Genomic DNA, 19,104 nt, shown 5'->3' with positions numbered 1-19,104 from the left:
ACAGATGTGTGCTTGCACATCTGTATGCATCTGCGTGCATCTGCGTATGTGCACGCATCCCAGTGTTTGTGCGTACGTCTGCATCCATATCGGAGTGCATGTGTCCGCGAGCAGATACCCCCAGGTGTGTACCTATCTCTATACAGAACAAATGGGTCAAATTCTGTGCTGACTGACACTCTGTTCAATTCCACCAGTCCCTGGGGCTGAGCGCAGTCCCTGGGGTTGAAAGTCAGCACAGGATCTAGCCCAGTGCCTGCGTACATGCTTCTTGTGTGCTGTGTTCACACAAGGCCAACGAGGGCTGCATTTTCTGCCTGCGACACAGGCTGGTGATTGTGCTTGACCTTGGGAGCATTCCACCAGGGTTTGAATCAGTGTGATGGATGGCAGGGCTGCCAGGGGGTGAGACGACTGGAATTGCTTTGGTTTGTCCTACGTGGTGCGTGTGTGCACACAGGATATCTGTACCTTTGAAGATAACATCAAACAGAGGACACGCCGTAGCTGTATGTGAAAAACACAGGAGAGAAAAGGGCTCTGTTTGTTCGGGTTCTTTTTTTTTTTTTTTTAAAGTGTTAACTAAAGATGCCTGTTGATTTTGCCTGGCACAGTTCAGAAGTGCCAGCTCAGGAGCAGAAGTGTGCATGGAAAAGGAAGAAGGTAGCTGTGATCATAGATCTCTCGCGTCCCCGACGTTTCCCCCAGGAAGTCCCTGAGACACAAGCCAGGACGGGATCTGCATAGCAGTGACTTCGAGCTGAACTCAGCCGAGCTCCCACGAGCTCTGCCAAGGGGGAGTCTACACTTTCGGCGGTGTGCAGAGTACAGGGAATGGCACCGGCAGCAGGGAGGCAGCGGGACACTAAGTGGTAAAAATAGCCGTGTAGACGCGCAAGGCTCTGCTTGGGCACGTAGAGAGCCGGACAGGGTATAGACCCCGGGGGTTCAGGTGCGTGGGGCACTCTGCTCTACCCACCTACGCTGTCCCTCATTGTCTACACTGCTGTTTACACCCACGCTAGCTGGGCATGCAGTATCTTCACTCTCCACCTACCCTGACCAGAGTCGCTCCCCGTGACTCACAAAGGCTCCATCTGCAGGCAGGGTCTGAGACAGATGGGCTAGGGATTTGCTAACTGGTCCTGGCCACGCTCACAATCTGGCAGGGCTCCCACCAGCTCGCCCCTCTCTGTCCCACTGCTGCAGTAGCCCAGTCCTGGTCATCCCCCACCCCAGCCCCACGAACCAATGAAAGGGGAAGAGAGAGTTAATCTCTACTAAGACGTGTGATGGAGCCCAAGGTTCATCTGTTTCCTGGCCTGCCCCTTCTCCCCGCAAAAGGGGGCTGAGGACAGTATCAGGGATGCAATGCAAGGAGACACTCCATAATCCACACACACACTGGAGACGCCAAGGACCACAGCTTTCGCCTGGAGCTGGGAAACAGCTGGAGTGCCGCAAGACAGAGTGCTCCTTCTCAGCGCTTCCCTGGTTCCAGCCAGACCCACTTCTACCCATGGCGGCTGGGACCCAACTCCTCTTTTTCTCCATTCTTTTTGCGTGATGGTGCTCGAATGCTTTGGGGAACACACCCGACATACACAATAGATCCGATTATGTCCCCTCCCACTCTCCCCCAACAAACCCTCTGCTCTTCTGTGAAGCCATGAATACACTTGCTAACAATGCCCCACATGTAACAACATAAGAGCTGCCATTCTGAGTCAGACCATGGTCCACCTTGCCCAGTATCCTGTCTCCAACAGTGGCCCACACTAGAGCTTCAGGAGGAGTGTACAAAACAGGGCAATTATGGAGTGATCCACTCCCGTCTTCCACCCCCAGCTTCAGGCAGTCAGAAGTCTAGGGTCATCCAAAATATGGGGTTGCATCCCTGACCATCTTGGCTAATAGCCATTGATGGACTCATCCTCCATGAACTTTTCCAGTTCTTTTTTTAATCTAGTTATATTTTTGGCCTTCACAACATCCCCTGGCAGTGAGTTCCATAGGTTAGTTGTGCATTGTGTGAAAAAGTACTTCCTTAGGTTTGTTTTAAACCTGCTGCCTCTTAATTTCATTGAGTAACCCCGGATTTTTGTACTGTGTGAAAGGATCAAACACTTCTCTACTTTTTACATGCCATTCATGATTTTAGAGACCTCTAGCATATCCCGCCTTAGTCATCTCTTTTCTAAACTGAAGGACCCTAATCTTTTTGGTCTCTCCTCATAAGGAAGTCATTTCACATCCTTGATCATCTTTGTTGCCCTTCTCTGAACCATTTCCAGTTCTACTATATGCTTTTTGCAATGGGGCAAACAGAACTGAACACCATATTCAAGGTATGAGTGCACCATGGATTCATATAGTAGCATTATGACATATGCGGTTTTCGTTCTCCAGCTGGAGGCCAACAAAAGCTGATTTTGTGCACTGTGAAGTGACAGCTACCCCACCCCCACACCCGAGCTGCACCCCCCACCCTTCTCAGCCAATTGGCAGAGATGGTCTTATCCTCCTACCTTGGGCTCGATGAGTTTCCATCCGTTGGCCTTGAGCTGCTGAAGCTCTGCAAACTTCAAGCTGACGTCCTCGATGGACAGCTGCAGGAGGTCCCAGAATCCAGCCAGGTCTTGAAAGGTGGGCATGGGGAATGCATTAGGGTCCTTCCAAAGAGGGAGAAGACAAGGCTGGTTAGCTCCTTACATACCATGGGGTGCAGAGGACTCCAGGTCTTCCATCACTTCCCTGCTCAAGCTGATGAGGAGCAGAGCTGGGCTGTCTGGACCTTATTGGATTAAAAATGTGTCCCTTAGCAGGGCTGGGACAAAATGCTGCAGGGAAATAAGAACCAGGCTGGGCTTTCAGCCCAGAGGCCGAATCAGCTCCCGACGTGGGAGAAGGCTGGGAATTGTTATAACTGTTTAATTAAAAGGCTGGTGCAGCTGTTGCTTTCAGCCAGAGATGAAATAACCAAATCGCCAGAAGAAGGTGCCATTTATTCTCTACAGTACCTTGGTCCCAGCCTTAAGAGGGTCGGGGTGAGCCTCCAACCCTTCAGGTAGCACCTCCAAACGGAACCATCGCCAGCTGTGCAGAGTGCCATGCACCTGTTTCAGTCTCCAGGGGACCTGCTGCCGCCTCCGCCCAGTTGCCCATCACGCAGAACACATCCCTGGGAAACCCATAAGGAAGGAGGAGGCGCTCACCATGTTCTGCTGGCAGAGTCGGAAAAACTGCTGCACTTTCTGGGACATCAGGAGCTGGGTGCTGCCCACGGCGCTCCGGATCTTCTCCAGAACTGGCAAGGCACACAGGAAAAACCAATGCGTGAGGAATTTGCTAACGACATGCGGGCTTGATTACCTCCCCCCGTGCCCTCCCGGCTCCAGAGATCACGAGCCCTGGAGAGTATTTCTTGCCACTAATGTGCAGGGCAACCACTGGCTCAGGTTCCAGAGGGAATATACCCCATATCCGTTACTCAGGGCTGCACAACTCCAGTCCCCGCCAAGCCCTACGTGAATCCTGGGGTGCCCTGCACCCCCCTTCCAGTCTCACAGCCCTGGCTGACTCACTCTCCTCCGGCAGGTCGTAGTCCTCAGCCTCCCGCTCCATCTGCTGGCACCAGCCTTCCATCTTCTCCACCTCAGCCTGCAATAGCTTAATGAACCACTCCCCGTCTCGGTGGCAGGGAGAGGCCCTGCCGGAGTCGGGGAGGCTGCGGGAGCCCCTTTCAATCCAGGAGTCCCGCCGGGGCACCTCCACAGTGTCATACTGCATCTGGTAATCCTCCCGGTAGGCCCACTGGCCCTGCGTGTGCACCGTCTTGAACACCGAGTACTGTCGGCTGGACGCGTCTGGCTCCGAGGAGTGCCGCTGGAAGGGCCGTCCGAACTGCAAGGCCTTGTCCTCTGTGGCCACCGACAGGCCCGTGAAGCCTTCCAGCTCCAGGTCGGCCTGCACGCCAGCCGTCACGCTGTTTGAGCGTTTGAACCGGGCCCGCCTCGGGACAGGGAGATAAAGGGGTTATGGGGACGGACTCCCGTTCCCACAGCAGGGGCAGCAACCGCATTGCAAAGCATTCAAACCACAACAGCGGGGCATCAGCACAGCTGCAGGAGCTCCAGGACTGGAATAACGGGGAGCTGTGGGTTGGGACTGAGGGGCAGCGGCAGAGCTGGGGGGCTGGAATAACGGGGAGCTGTGGGTTGGGACTGAGGGGCAGCGGCAGAGCTGGGGGGCTGGAATAACGGGGAGCTGTGGGTCAGGATTGGAGGGCATCGGTAGAGCTGCAGGAGCTCCAGAACTGGAATAATGGTGGCGGGGAGGTTGTGAGGCGGAGGGATTGAGGGACAGCAGCAGGGGCTCCGGGCCTGGGATAACAGGGGGCTGCGGGTCAGGATCGAAGGGCATCAGCACAGCTGTGTGTGGGACCTGGAGCTGGAGTAGTGTGTGTGTGTGGTGGGGGGTCTAAGGAAACCCACCCAGTTGGAGTGTAATCCCTAGTTCAGAGCTCACTGACTGTAAACCCCATGCACTGGGGCTGTGCTGCCCGTCCCCACCCTGCCCAGCCGGGACACCTCTCCCCGTGCAGGAGCAGAGCAAGGGGCCAGCCGGCTCCCGGGACGGGGAAGCTGCGCTGGGAGGCTCACAAGCTGTTGAGCTCTTGGCTGTCCGTGGGGACAGCCCGCTAACAGCCGCTTCCTCGTGTTCCCTCATTTCAATGCCTTCTCTCCTGCTTGCGCACGCTAGCCTGTTTCTATGGTAACAGGCCCTGGATGGATGCTGAAGGACGGGGACGGGAACACGCGCTCAGGCCCCTTGTTAAGCAAAGAGAAGGAACACTGTAGAGTTCCCCATAGATGCCTCGTCCTCAGTGACTCAGCTATGGGCCGGAAGGAGTGGGGGAGGCAGGGAGGGTGAACAAGCAGGTCCAGAATAGCCCAGCCTCTGAGGGGCTTGGGTCAGAGCTGGACAAGCCCCAGTGGGCCACGTGAAGGGCCCCTTTGATGGCCATCTCTAGGGGTTTCAGCCGGATTCCACTTGGCATCTCAGCTTCTTTGTCTGAACAGCTGAGTCATAGCCATGCCTCGTACCCAGCCTTGCTCAGCTGCAGGTCCAGGTACTGATGGTCTCAGACAGACCCTACAGAACCGTGCTTCCAGTTCTGGATCAGAACCAGAGGCCTCTATGAGGGGCAGATCCAAACCCCCAGAACCGAACCCCAGATCTGGATCAGAACCGAAACCCAGATCTGGATCAGAACCACGGGCAGATAGAAGCTGCTGATCTCCAGGCACGAACACATCCCATAGGGATCAATCCTAGAGTCACTGCTCACACCTGCAGCAAGAGGAAATCCAGACAGCCTCAAATCCCTCAATACCCGCCCAGTGCGTAGGTTAACACATGCTTTGTGACGGCTGGTGTTCTGGCATATCAATCAGGGCCCCAGGGTAACAAACGTGCTGATAAAACAGGAAGGGGCCGTAACAAGGTACCAGAGCCTCTGGCCTCTTGGGTGCAGATCTGAATCTATTAGCAGTGAGCAAAAGTTGTGATGACTTCAGAGCCACCTGCTGACCTGAGTGACGTGAGTTTGCTGGGCCTCAATTCATTTTGCAGCGGACGAGTGCCCACAGTACAACCTTCCTGCTCATCACAATCAGCGGCTTCTTTGACAGCTGACCAACCACGCAGCTTAATGGTCCAGAGACTGACCTACCTACCCATCCCTAGGATGACATCAGGTCAGGGATGAGGCATGTTGCGCAGGGAAGCTTGCCCAGCTGCTGCCTGCATTGCCCATTGATTTATGAGCTAGCGAGGAAACACAGCTGTACTTAGCAGTCAGCATCAGAAGCTGCCAAGCTCTTGGGATGCTCAGGAGAAGACGCGCACGTTATGAATGTTTAGTTTGAGGGAGGCATTGTGTGAAAACAATCAAGCCGGCACGGCAGCTGCGCTAAGCCCTGCTCCTGGAGGGATGGAGCGATAAAAGCTGCATTTAACCAGCCGTACCTTTTGTCTTCTTCCACTTGCACCCCGATGGAGTGGAATTCCCTCTGGCTCCTGCTTTCTGTGTCGGAATCAGATATAGTCTCAACCTGCGGTGGTGATCAGAGGGAGAGCATGTCGGGGAAGAATCGCTGCACAGCCTCGGGCGCAAAAGACTCATGTTTTTTCATTTCCCCCAGCAGGTGCAGCGGCAGTGGGAAAGCCAGAGAAACAAAGGGCTGACGAAAGCCATGGCCAGGCAGCTCCAGGAGCATCCAGCACAGAGATGAAGGGCCATGGAGACTGGAGTCCCCTCTCGCCTTGTTGGTCAAGGATGAGGTATGGGTGGGGGGCCATGGCAGGAAGGACCCTTGGGCTGCCACTGCCTGTTGGCAAGACCATTTCATGCCAACATGATGCCGCTTGCAACAGGCCTTGGCAACGGCTGCAAAGCCAGGTCGTGGTGGTGAGACCTTGGTCTGGAGCAGCCCAAGATTCACTGCGGTAAGAGAAGGGAGGGCTGAATGGGAGGCGAGTCACCATGCATTGGGACCCTGCACGGGGCCCCAGTGGCCAAGCCTACAAGTGCCGGTGCTGGGGCTCCTAGGAAGCCCGGAGTCATAGCATTGGCAGCTGGATTCACATGGGCTTAGGCCCCGGTTCAACACTGGGAGGCTCTGGGAAGAGTGACACATACCTGAACTCCGATGGATGGGCGCCATTTCCTCTGCCGTGCCAAGCTCCTCAGCTCTTCCCGGCCTGGGATGGCCTTGATGATGAGTGTGGATGGCTTGGGAGAGCCCCGGGGCTGGATGGGAGGCAAATCCAAGGAGATGGCTGTCACCTTGGAGTTCTCCAAGCTCTCTGTGGAGTTGCAGCGAGCCACGGCGTCTTTGGACCACGAGGGGCTCCGGGCGACCTCGCTGGGGAGGTAGCTCTCGTGGGTGGACTCAGTGCTGCTCTGTGCCGTGACTGAGATGAGGGGCTTGGCTTTGATTCCTGGAGGGAGGGGCGGTGGTGCTTTTCGGTAACTGAAGGCTGTTGTGGGAGAGACACACGATAAAAAGTCACATGAGAAAGAGACACGTTCTCATTTCCTAACGCGAACACCGGCCAGTCCCACCTCTTCCTCCTGCATCCCCATGGGGTGCCAGGCCTAGTGGTCAGATCCCTGGCTGCTGTGAAGCTGAGCGACCCTACTGAAGTCAGGCCCGTTTACACCAGCCAAGGAATTGGCCCTACACTGCCGCACCACCAAAGGTTGCACCACCCCACATGCCCTGCCGGTTAACTGTGAGCTTGTGGCAAAGGGACATAAAAGCTTCATTTGCTTTTGGACCGGCTGCTTGGCCAATTCATCCACCAAACCCGAAGGGACCAGACGACCCTCAAATGAGGGGGAAGATCAGTGTGCTCTTGTGTGGCACAAGTCATGAGGCAGGCAGAAAAAGGGAGAGAGAAATGAGAGAAGGAGGAAGACAGAAAGACAGGAAGAGAGGAGGGGAAACCCGAAATAAATGCAGAGAGGAAGGTGGAGACCAGGCAGGAGGATTGATGGACAGACAGACAGATAGGGCTGTTGGCTGGCTGGAGCGATGCCCAGTCGGACACACTTAGCATCCCCCAGGGCCAGCCACACGAGCTGCCACCTCAGTGAGGCCGATGTTTCCAGCCGGCCAGAGAACTGCCCTGGGGCTGGCAGCACCCACAGCCTCACGGCGGGTGAGCCCACGGGCAGCTGAGCCCGGCCCTTGGAGGGCATCCCAGAAAGCCGTTCAAGATGGCAGCAAAGTGTGGCAGTGGGAAGCTGGAGTGGTGAGCCCACTGGGTGCCATCTATGGGAAGGGGGAGGTAGGTGGGCAGGTCCCTCTACGGGGAGGTGGGGGAAGTCCCTCTATGGGAAGGGGTTGGCAGGGGGGTCCCTATGTGGGAAGAGGCAGGAGTTGATGGGGGTCCTTCTGTGGGAAGGGGAGGGATTGGTGTGGGGGGTCCCAACGTGAGACGGGGGAGAGTATGAAGGGGGTCCCGCATGGGAAGGGGGAGGGGCTGGTGGGGGGTCTCTGTGGAAAGGGGGAGGGGCTGGCAGAAGGTGTGGGAAGGGGAGAGGCGCTCCGGGGGGGTCCCTCTGTGGGAAGGGGCTGGGGTGGGTGTGAGGACCCTCTGGGTCCCGGCAGGATTGCCCACCCCGCCCACCCCTGCACGAGTGAAGGGCCCCTGGGAGCAGCGCCATGGGGCAGGGGCTGGGGCTCACAGGTGCTGGGCTTCAGGATGCTGCTGGTGATGGCCGGCCTGGGCGGGACGGACATGGAGAAGAGCGAGAGGCAGTCGTCGTCCTGCGAGCAGCCCGCCTGGATGGCTCGCAGGTAGCTGTGGCTCCGCATGCGGAAGCAGCCCGGCAGGTCCAGCGCCTCCACGGCCTGGGACTCCACCTCGCCAAAGACGGACTCGCAGACCGCCTCAAACTGGTGGTTCAGCTCCTCGTTGATCTGAGGGGAGAGTGGGGCAGATGAGGGGCCTGGGCAGCTCTGACAGGGTCCAGTGCCCCCCACTCCATCCTCCATGGAGATACCAGAGGGGCTACAGGGAACGACTCGCCCTGGCCCCCGCTGGTGGCTCAAGGACTAGAGATGATACTGATATATCGGCCGGCACAGCGAGGGCCCTGCATCCACCCCTCCCTAGTCACCCAGGCCCTTGGACTCCAGCCAGCCAGTTCCCTCCCCCTGGCTGGATTCGACCCAGCAACCTAGAGAGGAAAGTCTGCCAGTCCCATTGCCAGGCTCCCGCCAACTGCCAGGGCCTCTCCCCTCTGCTGCAGCTCTTGAGCCCTGGTACCAGGCAGCTACTTCCTCTGGTGCACGAGAATCTGCCATGAGGGAAAGGCCCGACTGATCGTGCCGGGCTTTATTTCAGCGCAGGTGCTGCCTGGAGCCCAGCCGTGACCCACTGCGGGGGAGGCGACTCCCAGTCAGGGTTTCCATCCATTGCAGCATGTCCCTGGCGCACCTAGAAGGTCTCTCTCTACCTCTGCTCTTGACAGAGAGCAGGCAGACATCACTGCCCAAAACCTGGTGCCGGGCCCAGGAGTTAGCACTGTGACAGCAGGGAGCCCTGGGGTTTGCTGGGGAAAAGCGGCACTGAGACAGTCATCCAAATTCAAACCCATTTTTGAGGGGAGGCGAAGTCTGTCCGGGCAGCACTGAGAGAAGCAGCACCGGGATTACGGGAGAGACAAGCTCTTCCCTAGATGTTACTAGCCAGGCCTGGCATAACCAAGAGGTTCAGAGAAGCTTCCGAACCTTTGGGGAAGCTTATCCAAACCAACTCCGAATTATCACAGCACTACACTCCAGTTACTCTTTGGTGCTGGATGGCTCAGGGAGACGGTAATAGGGGCCAGGGGAGCCTTGCGCTACTAGGTCGTTGGTTTGAATCCAGTTCAAGTCATGAGTGTCCTCCAAAATCATTAGCACCTGGTGCTTGTTTGATGCCTTCTATGAGATGTATCAGTGGGAGAGAAAACCTCGGCTGGCGAAAAATGTGGAGCTCAGCTTGGCAGAGAGGCTAACAGGTGAAAGGGCCCCGGAGGCTGATATCCCCTCACCTCTTCTGCAGGGACTCAAGATTGTAGTGCTTTGGAAGGGCAGCCTGGGGCAGCTTACCTGGCCACTGTCCGGGCTGCACTCTTCCTACAGACGCATCAGTTGGGTACCGGTCCCTGGGGCTAACATGCATGCAGAAGGAGGGGCAGATAAACAGCCTATGCTGGGAGCAGAGAGGAGGGGCCGAGAAGAGAGCCGCCTGAACACAGGGGCCTCTTGTGGCTAGTCAAGCCCCTGGGAAGACATGAAAGCACTCTGCATCGCCACCAGTGGGAGGGTCCTGGCCGGCCCAGGCAGGGCTGCGGAGGAAAGGCCGGTAGCATGCAGACAGCGCTCTGCATTACTGTATGAGCGGAGAAAGGACAGCGCTGGCTGGACAGGGAGGACACACAGGCAGCATGTCTGGAGGGGAGCAGAAGCCAAGCCATTGCGGGGAAGGGGCAGAGCCTCGCTGGTGCATGCAGGGAAGCCTGCCGCCTCCCCAAGAATCAGCGTCCCCGTGCTGCAGATTAGCACATGCAATGCAGGGGTGGGGGGGACTAGCCCCCCGGGGTGGGGGGGTCAGGTCTCCATGTGGCACAGAAGGGTCAGTGGAGAGCGGCCAGGCCTGTCCCGCCTCTCGGACACTGCTGCCACTTGGGAACCTTGAGTCCCATGCCCAGCTCCGGATGGCTCCACTCGGCTCCTTGCATGCAGAGCTCTCCTCAGCTCTAGCCACTCATTCAGAAAATCCAGCCCCATGGAGGGTACTGAGTCCGCCCAAACACCAACCGCCCCCGCACCGAGCATATGAACTCCAGCAACTGAGGGCACAGGACAGTCAGGGCATGAGAGCCAGGCACAGCAACGGGCACGACCCACCTTACCTGGCCGGTGGTGAAAGAGCGTCCGTAGCCCTGTCCCCGAGGGTGCATTCTGGGCGGGGTGCAGCAGCTGGGACAGTTACAGATATATGAATCAGAATAGTGCCTACTTGCAAACCTAATGAGAGACAGTGGGGGAAAAAGGATTCGGACCAAAAGCAACACGTTCAAGCGGAGCATTTGGAAACAGCCCAGTGACTGGGCTCCTGTCCGCAGCTGCCTCTGCCCCCTGAACCTGGCAGATCATTGTCCCGCCCCCTACCCGCCCGCCATCCCAATGTGAGCGCCCCACCACCTCTACAATCTCCTCAAGCAGCCCCGGAGCAAGGAGGGGATTCCCGGAGCCCTCCAGTTCTGGTTAGGCTGGGCTCACAGAACATCACCCACACCCACAGCACAGGAAGGTGTCGATAAGCAGGGCAGGAGGCAGACCCATGGTGGCAGTGTGGGGCTGGCAAAGAGGCAAGGCCACTGAGAGGGACAGAGCAGGTTAACCAGCAGGTGTGTCCTTACCTGGGCCACCAACACCTGAGAGCACTACAGCCTTGTCGACACAGGGACTGGTGTGATCCCCTAACACAGCACAATGAACACCAGCCCGGTGCACTCTGAAACAGTGCAAACTCCTACTGCAGGCCTGATTTACACCACTCTAGTGCAATGGTGCAAACCTCTAATTTAAACACAATTTGCACCAGTCCAGCATAATTGACACCTAATGTGGACATAATTGACACCAGTCCAGCATAATCGACACTAGTGCAAACTCTTAATACAAACACTGTTTTCACCAGTGCACAACGATTTACGCCAGTGCAAACCCCTAGTCTAAACACTGCAGCGTAATTTGCACTATTGCAGCTGACCCCAGTAACCCTCCTCTTTTCCCTGCCCCATTCCCGCAACAGAGATAAACTGCACCAATGTGAAATCCCCCTGTGCTGGTGCAAACGGTGTTTGCATCCCTCTTAGCCAGGGATTTTCAGCTGTGGCTAAAATCCCAGCATAGACAAGACCCAACCCTGAGAGAGTCAAACAGTTCAAACTTTCTCTGAACTCCAATACAGTTTATTTTACCTTTGGGGTTTCACTCACTGTCCTGGTTTCGCAGATCTGCATGCACAAAAATGCCCAGACACTTGTGCACCCCAAGCCCCGATCCTGCAATCAGATCCCCTCATGTGCACCCTGCACCCACAAAGAACCTTCCAGAACTCAGTCTGCGCCCACTGATCCAAGCACAGGATCGGGCCCTTATATGCAAATGCAGCTGCAGTAACTGCACATGCCAATGTCCACATAAGCTGGGTATCATCTGTGCGCACATTTAGCAGAGCCACCCAAAAAAAACCCACAGGCGTTTTGAACAAGCGTTTCTGAACATCTGGATCCTCTGAATATAGACTGAACATCTGCATTTCTTGTTTATGGCAGCCCTGCAAAACTGATCATCTCCCAGTGCAAAATCTACTCACTAGCACTCATGGAAGACAAAGAAAATTGAAAGATTTTAATTGCCTGGAAACTCTCCCCCACGCCCCGCTCTCCCAGACCGAAAGATCTACGGGGCAGGGACTTTCTCCTTTGATGCGTATGTGCAGCGCCTAGCACAATGGCGTGCAATCACGATCAGGGTCTTTGGGCACTACCTTAGTACACATAATAAAGAATAAATACAGCGAGCGAGTCGAATTTTTCAGTTTCATACTCAAATGTCCCAGCACTAACCTGAGCCTAGGATGTTGAAGTTGCCAATCTGCAGGGGGGTGGGATGCGTGGGAAGGTTGCTGAAATCCATGGTTCTATGGAGTTTCACTTTTTAAAAAATAAGCTGTGTATTTTAGCCTGGATTCCCTGCCAGAGAACCCTTCTCTCACTAAAGCCTAACTAAAGCAACACCCAAGTCCCTGCACCCACCGTCCCAACATCCTTCCCCGACCGTCCCTCCCCAACCCTGCATCCACCGCCCCAGCATCCTCTCCCCAAGCCCCACCTCCCTGCCCCCTGCCCCTCTCCAAGCCTGCATCCCCAAAGGAGGTTCATAGCAGGCCTGGCGCCTCAGGCCCTCTCTTACTTGGTCCTGGCCTGGTCTACACTGGAGGAGCGGCGGTAGCCATCTCGCCGGGACAAGCCCTTGGGAGACACCTTGGCGCTGGCCTCCGAGTCACCGCTGTCATCGTCCCCCATGGCCTTGATGTAGCTGCCGCTCCGCATCCGCCGGCAGGGGATCTCGCCGTCCTTCCCCATTGCTGGGTAGCTGCTCCACTCGTCCTGCGGCACCTGCAGCGAGGACAGCCCCATGAAGAGGGGTCAGGTCAGGGAGCCCAGGGCCGTGGAGCGTGCATGGGGGCAGAGACGACACATAACGGCTGATAGTGGTGGAGGGACACAATTTAAAGGTTCTGGTTGTGTGCAGTGGGGGTTCCTGGTAGAAATCGGGGGGGGGGGGTGACCCCATGTAACCCACCCACGCATCGTCTCTCCGTGGTGGTGGAGCAGACTCAGACATCCACCCCATGGGGACACTGGGGAGACGTGACACTAGGACAGAGACACTAGAGAGCCCGAAGGACCCACAGGGTCTGTCTGTGTCCAACAGCTTGACAAGAATCCTCTTTATAGCCATTACAGACAGGGCCTCTCTCCCCTGCTGGCTGCAGGGTCCACTCCCCATTAGCCACTGGGAGCACCACACTAGGGAGGGGCAAACCATCCTGTCCCCAAGAGGAACCATCCCTTTCCCCATTCCTCCCAGCAGCCCACAGCTCAGACCCGAGCCCCGAAGTCTAGGGCACCAGATCTGAACTCCAAAGCCCAGGGCTCCTGGCCTTGCAGGATTTGATTCAGCCTGTCTCTGCCCCAAACCGGGTCAGCAGAGTTTGGTTCACTCCCCTCCCCGCTTCCTCTGCTTTCCAGTGGGGCCGCGTTCCAGAGGGGACAAGATTGTGTGAAATGGGCTGTTCTCCTGCTGATGAACCACAAATTTCCTGCTCTGATGGCTGCTCCAGCCTGGCTTGGGCTCTGCTCAGGGGTTCCTGGAGCTGGCAGAAGCATCTGATTTTCTGGGCGCCCGTGAGCCTTCTGCGGCTCAGCCCCCACCACCCCGCCTTTCCCTTTGCAAAGGGAAAGTGGATTCGGCATCCCCATGTCTGCCAGGCTGGGGTTCCTTTCGCTGTCAGGTGCCGCTCACAACGACAGGAGCTGACGACCCAGCACGGCACGGCTGGGGTGCTGTTTGGGCTCAGAACCTGCCCCAAACTCCCAAACAAAGGCCAGCTGGCCTGGACAAGCTCAGTGCCCTCAGAGAGAGAGCCTTGTTTCTCTCCTTACCCCGACAGCCTCTGCGCTCAGCGCCTCTCAGCCCCCTGGGTGTGGCCCACCCCAGTCTGTTCACCGCCCCCCCCCAATCTGCCAACCCCACCCCACCCTTGTCCCTTTGCACAGGCTCTCTGGACACAGGCTGCAGGGAGACCAGCTGGCAGGGGCCTCTCAACTAAGGAACTCCCCACGTGATGCTCAGAACTCCCACCTCACAGCGCCCCCAACAGGCGAGGCTGGGCCAAATCCCACCCATTGCCGGCGCAACCCTGGCCAGTCTCTTTGCCAAGGCACCGTCACAATGGTGCCGGCACCCCGGCGTCCTTACCAGGTTCTGGTATGCCCCGGGCTATGAATCACAGAATATCAGGGTTGGAAGGGACCTCAGGAGGTCAACTAGTTCAACACCCTGCTCAAAGCAAGACCTAATCCCCCAGCTAAATCATCCCAGCCAGCGCTTTGTCAAGCCTGACCTTAAAAACCTCTAAGGAAGGAGATTCCACCACCTCCCTAGGGAACCCATTCCAGTGCTTCACCACCCTCCTATGAGCACAAGAGCAAAGCAGCTGGAAGGGAACCAGAGACCTGAACAGACAGAGGTGCCTCTCCGGCCACTCAGAGGGAACATGGGAATGAGAGCGGGTCCATTTACCGCATCTCTCGCTCTCCTGCCACATCCCCACTCAGGTAGCCAGGGCTGGGAAGGCGAGCGAGTGGGGAGGGGGCCAGGAGAACCTGGCCATCCCCTCCCGCAGCCTGGGTGAATGATCATTTTGTTGTCATTCACAGTTTCCTTCCCCTGGGAAAGAAGAAGGGCTAATTAGCTTTTAATTGGTAAAGGGTGACCTATCGTGGAACCCAGGCAGCGGGGCTGGCCGCCGGCACTAATCCAGGCATTAAATGGTTAAACACCCATGGCCGCCACTTGGGAAGGGAGCTGGCAAAAGCCTGTGGGTCAGGGAGAGAGGGGTGTTTGCACCCTCCCAGCCAGAGGGGCTGGGAGCCTGGCACCATCTTGTATTGCGCACACACCAAGGAACTGGAATCGGGGCTGGCACCGGGTTTGATCCAAAATCCAGGGGGGACGATGGGAGATGGGTGAGGCTGGGAGTGGTGCAAAACTTCTAGACTGGGCTGGCCTGGAGCCAGGTGCCATGATGACCAGAGCCCAACGATTGGAGCCGGGAGGGCTTTGGATAAATGGGGCTGGGTTTAGCCCATCTCTGCTTAGTTAATTCTTCGGTGGGTGGGTGAGACTGTGCATAGGCAAGTGAGTGTGAGTGCACCCGAGTGTGTGTACCTGAGTGTGTATGTACCTAAGCATGCATGTTTGTGTGTGTTTGCGTGCAAGTGTACCTGAGCACGAATGTAGGTGTATCTGAGTGTGCGTGTATCTGAGCGTGAGTGTATCTGCATGTGAGTGTGTGTGTACTTGAATGTGTGTGTACCTGAGCACGAATGTAGGTGTATCTGAGTGTGCATGTATCTGAGTGTGCGTGTATCTGAGCGTGCGTGTATCTGTGTGCAAGTGTGGAGCAGTTTGGGATGTCCCATTGCACAGGAGCAGTTTCATTGTGGGGCTGTTTCCGGCGCTGGAGATTTCTTTGGGCTGGGCCGGTCTGGGTTCTGGAGATATGTGGGAATATGGACGTTTTGGGGGGGGAGGCGTGTCAATGCATCCATGGAGACCTTCTGGCAGGAGACGAGCAGAGGGCGGCTCTGGGGCTGTCCTGGGGCGACTGGCCCTACTGTTGGCTTTGTTTGTTTCCAAGAAGCACAATTCTGCCTCATGCTGCTGGGGCTTCTTAGCCGAAACCTCAGAGCCTCCAGTGCTCCTGGGGCGGGGGCTTCTTCTGCAGAGCAGAGCAGTCCAGGAGAGGGCTGCTCCGGTCAGAGCCGTAGGGACAGGTGCCCAGACAGCATTCGGGAAGCAGACAGCCCAAGGGGTGCGTCAGCCAGCTGAGACAGGCCGCAATCAATTGCTCAAGGCTGGGCCAGGGAAGAGCTGATGAGCCAATGTTGGCGAATCCCTTCGTTCCTCTCGGTCCAGCCGACGAGTGAGCTGCAGGTCGTGCAGATGGGCCGGAGACGGGGAGTGACAGCTGAGCTAACCAGCATGGAAACCGGCCAGCAGCCCTGCATAGGCTCCAGCGCCGGCCATGCGACTCCCCGTTCCTGGGGGCCCCGGCAGAGCCAGGGGAATCCCTGGCCAGAGCGGCTCAGCCCAACAAGATCGAACCTGAGGCAGGGCCAAGGAAGCGCCTGGGAATTTCGTTTTCCCACAGTCCTCTCTGCTGCCTCCCCTGCCTGGAACCCAGCTGGCCACCACCACGGGAAGAGGGGGCAGCTCCAGCCGCCAGAAGCCTTCAATACTGGTTATGACAGAGCCATGCCCCAACAGGAAGGCGGGAACTTTCGTGCCCGGCATGCCCGGACCACCCCGGTCACATGCGTACCCGTGAGCAAAACACACCGTCAACGAACCCGAGCTGAGCACAACCTCGGAGGCTGCTATAGCACCCCTCATCCCCAAGGCTGCCAGGCGCTGCTGAAATGCAGCCACTGGGGCTGGGGCCTGGAAGAGTGAGACCCACTGCCCCATTGCATCGTGGGAGAGCAGCTCTGCACCCTCCTACACCAGCCTGAAACTGGAGTGGCCCCACTGAAGCCCAGTGGAGACGCCCCGGATTTACAGCAGCACGAGAACCGAACATGGCCCTTCCCGGCCCCACAGATCAGCCAGGGCATCCGTTTCCCACACCACAGCATGGAGTGGTGCGCACAGGCTAACTCACGGGTGTAAATCCAGTGTAGCTCAGCTAAAGCCAGTGGAGTTGCTATGGATTTACACCAGCATAACTGAGGGCAAGATTTGGCCCGAAGTATCTCCTGTCCCTTGGAATGACACCAGGGTGGGGCAACCCTGCTGGGATTCCCCAGAGCGCTGGGCAGGCTCCTGACCGGCTTCCTTTCAGACTCAGAACAGCAGAAAGGGACCGGCACGGGGACAGGGTCTGGCCCCAGAGATCTCACACGCACAGGTGCCAACGTGCACAGGCCCACTCCCACCCTCTCCCCCCTCCCCATCCCCTTGGCAGCGTGGGCCAGGCGCCTCTACCATGGAGAGGCTGGAGCTGGGCCCACGGCAGGAGGGGAGGCCCGGCGCTGATGGGCTGGTTAGGAAGGCAGATCATTTACATTTTTCCAATCTGTGCTAAGCGGTGTGGAACAAACAGCAGCGTTGCTCGGCTAAGAGCCGGGAAGCCAGGCCCCGCGAGGGGTGCGGGACACGCGCGCCCACAGGCCTGATTTTTCAATCACAGCTCCTCAGGCCGCAGCAGGTGAAGACTCCTGGATCTGGCCCAGGAGCCATGTGTGAGCTGAGGGCAGAGCCTCAGTTTCCCCTTCAGACTGGGAGGCCTCAGACCAGGGCGACTTCTGCTCTGCCTCTGGGACGGCAACACTGGCTGTCCAACAGGCACATGTGGGCAGGGCAGGAGAGGGCGGAGGGGGTGCGGTGGCAGGGCTGGAGCTGGGGAACGCAGGCCCTGGGGGTTGCACTTTGGGAGCCAGGGAGCTCTGTGAGGGCCTGTGAGGTGCACGCTACAGTGCAGGCCTGGGGAGGACTCCTGACGGGCTGCACTGGGACTCCAAGGCTGGAGGTAGCCCAGGGCCTGGACGGAGCTGTAAGCCCCAGCTGCAGGCCCAGGCAAGGTGGGGTGCACGGGTGAGGTGGGTGCTTTGGGATTCGGAGAGCCCCTGCCCTGTTAAGCTGCATGCCTGCAGCATGCCACTGGGGCCTGGGAGCAGAGCCAGCTCACTCCCCATGTGCTCTCTGCACACGGGATGGGACAGGAGCCATGGCCTCAGAGTAGCCTGGCCATCTGACAGTGAGCGATTGATAGAGCCAGGGAGAGCACGGGCCGGCGCTAGGCAAGTTTCCCTTCAGCTCTGCCACTGCATCTCAATCCTGACCCACAGCCCGTCTCCCACCCAGCTCTGCCGATGCCCCTCAATCCTTATCCGCCACCTCCTCTCTATCCCGGTCCTTGGCACAGCTGGACAATGAAAGATGTGGGGTGGGGTCCTGGCGCTGGAGTGGCAGGACACGCGGCAGGCCAGGATTGAGGGTCAAGGCTGCCTGCAGGAAGGTGTGACGATGTGACTCAGCAGGGAGGGGGGAGTGTTGACCTGGGAATGTGCCCTGGGGATGGGAGACCTGAGAGCCTGTCACCTGAGCCAGGAGGGGGAGGGGGAGGTAACACCTCTGCCCAGGAATGTGAACAGAGGCTGCAGCAGGGAACCTGCTGGGTGGGTTTAGTTTCAGTTTGGGGCTGGGTGGAGAAACACAGGGAACCCCAGGGCTGGGGTCTAAGCTCCCTGCTCCCCCAGAAGGACTTGACTGAGGGGTCCTGGTTGTACCCACAAGCTCTGTTTGGGACTGTTCCTGTTGTCCAATAAACCTTCTGTTTTACTGGCTGGCTGAGAGTCTCAGTGGATCCCAGGAAGAGGGGTGCAGGGCCTGGACTCCCCCACACTCCGTGACAACTGGTGGCAGTGGTGGGATGTACTGCACCCCGTGAACGGCGCTTCCTGCAGTAAGTGACTGGGGAGCAGTAAAACGAAGGGGAATTGACGGGGACCAGGCGTGCTGAAGATTCAGAGAGAGACGGTTTCGGGGGGCGGTTAACCCCTGGGAATGTGTGACCAGAGAGAAAGACTTTTGCAGTAACAGGGTCCCCCGAGGGATTGCAGCGAGCGGTCCCAGGGGCGGAGGAGTCTGCAGCTCGACCCTGGCAAAGAGTCGGTGACCTCAAGAAGGACGGGCACACGAGGGGCTTTTCCTGGAAACCGTGGGAAGCTGCCCGGCCTGCGAGGGGCCAGCAGGGAGATGTACGCTAAACGCCTGAAGAGCGACCTGGTGGAGCTGTGCAGGCAGAGGGGGCTGCGCATCGGGGGGTCCACCAAGAAACAGCTGATTGCCCAGCTGGAGGAGAGGGATCGCTTGGATGACCCGATCCCTGTCCCTGAGGGAAGCTGCCCGGGGGACGCAGCGTGGGCCCTGGGGCCTGACCGGGCTGGGAGGGGTCAGACTGCTGCTGAGGACATCCCGAGACCCTTCCTACCTATGTCCGGGGGAGGGGTTGGGGGAAGCCCAGCGAATACCGAGGGCACCCTGACCCCGGCACCCAGCAGGGGATCCTCCCGGCGGAGCTCCCCATCCCTGGAGCGGAGGCGGCTGGAATGGGAGAGGGAGATGAAAATGAGGGAGCTGGAGGATCATGAAAAACAACGTCAACATGAGCAGGAGGAGA

The 19,104-nt window shown here is 57.9% G+C and overlaps 1 protein-coding gene across 6 annotated transcripts in view; it reads right to left on the bottom strand.

The window, feature by feature from the left end:
- The window catches only part of DLGAP3 (DLG associated protein 3), a 155,147-nt gene that overhangs the window by 5,697 nt on the left and 130,346 nt on the right, over positions 1-19,104 (bottom strand). For 5 of the 6 annotated variants that reach the window (XR_012155604.1, XR_012155606.1, XR_012155605.1 and 2 more), the window contains exons 3-10: positions 12,546-12,751; positions 10,475-10,589; positions 8,258-8,492; positions 6,704-7,044; positions 6,031-6,116; positions 3,585-4,012; positions 3,216-3,307; positions 2,529-2,672 (exon numbers count right to left, since the gene is read on the bottom strand). Coding sequence is in view for 3 of the 6 variants with exons in the window: in XM_073317303.1 (XP_073173404.1) it covers positions 2,529-2,672; positions 3,216-3,307; positions 3,585-4,012; positions 6,031-6,116; positions 6,704-7,044; positions 8,258-8,492; positions 10,475-10,589; positions 12,546-12,751 (1,647 nt within the window). In the remaining 3 variants the exon portion in view is untranslated. The remainder of the gene's footprint in view (positions 1-2,528; positions 2,673-3,215; positions 3,308-3,584; positions 4,013-6,030; positions 6,117-6,703; positions 7,045-8,257; positions 8,493-10,474; positions 10,590-12,545; positions 12,752-19,104) is intronic. The other variant, XM_073317304.1, reaches the window with a different exon arrangement.

Source organism: Lepidochelys kempii, chromosome 19 (assembly GCF_965140265.1).
Source record: "Lepidochelys kempii isolate rLepKem1 chromosome 19, rLepKem1.hap2, whole genome shotgun sequence".
NCBI classification, from domain to species: Eukaryota; Metazoa; Chordata; order Testudines; family Cheloniidae; genus Lepidochelys; species Lepidochelys kempii.
Note: the sequence above shows the minus strand (reverse complement) of the source record. Positions and strands in the feature narration are given on the sequence as shown.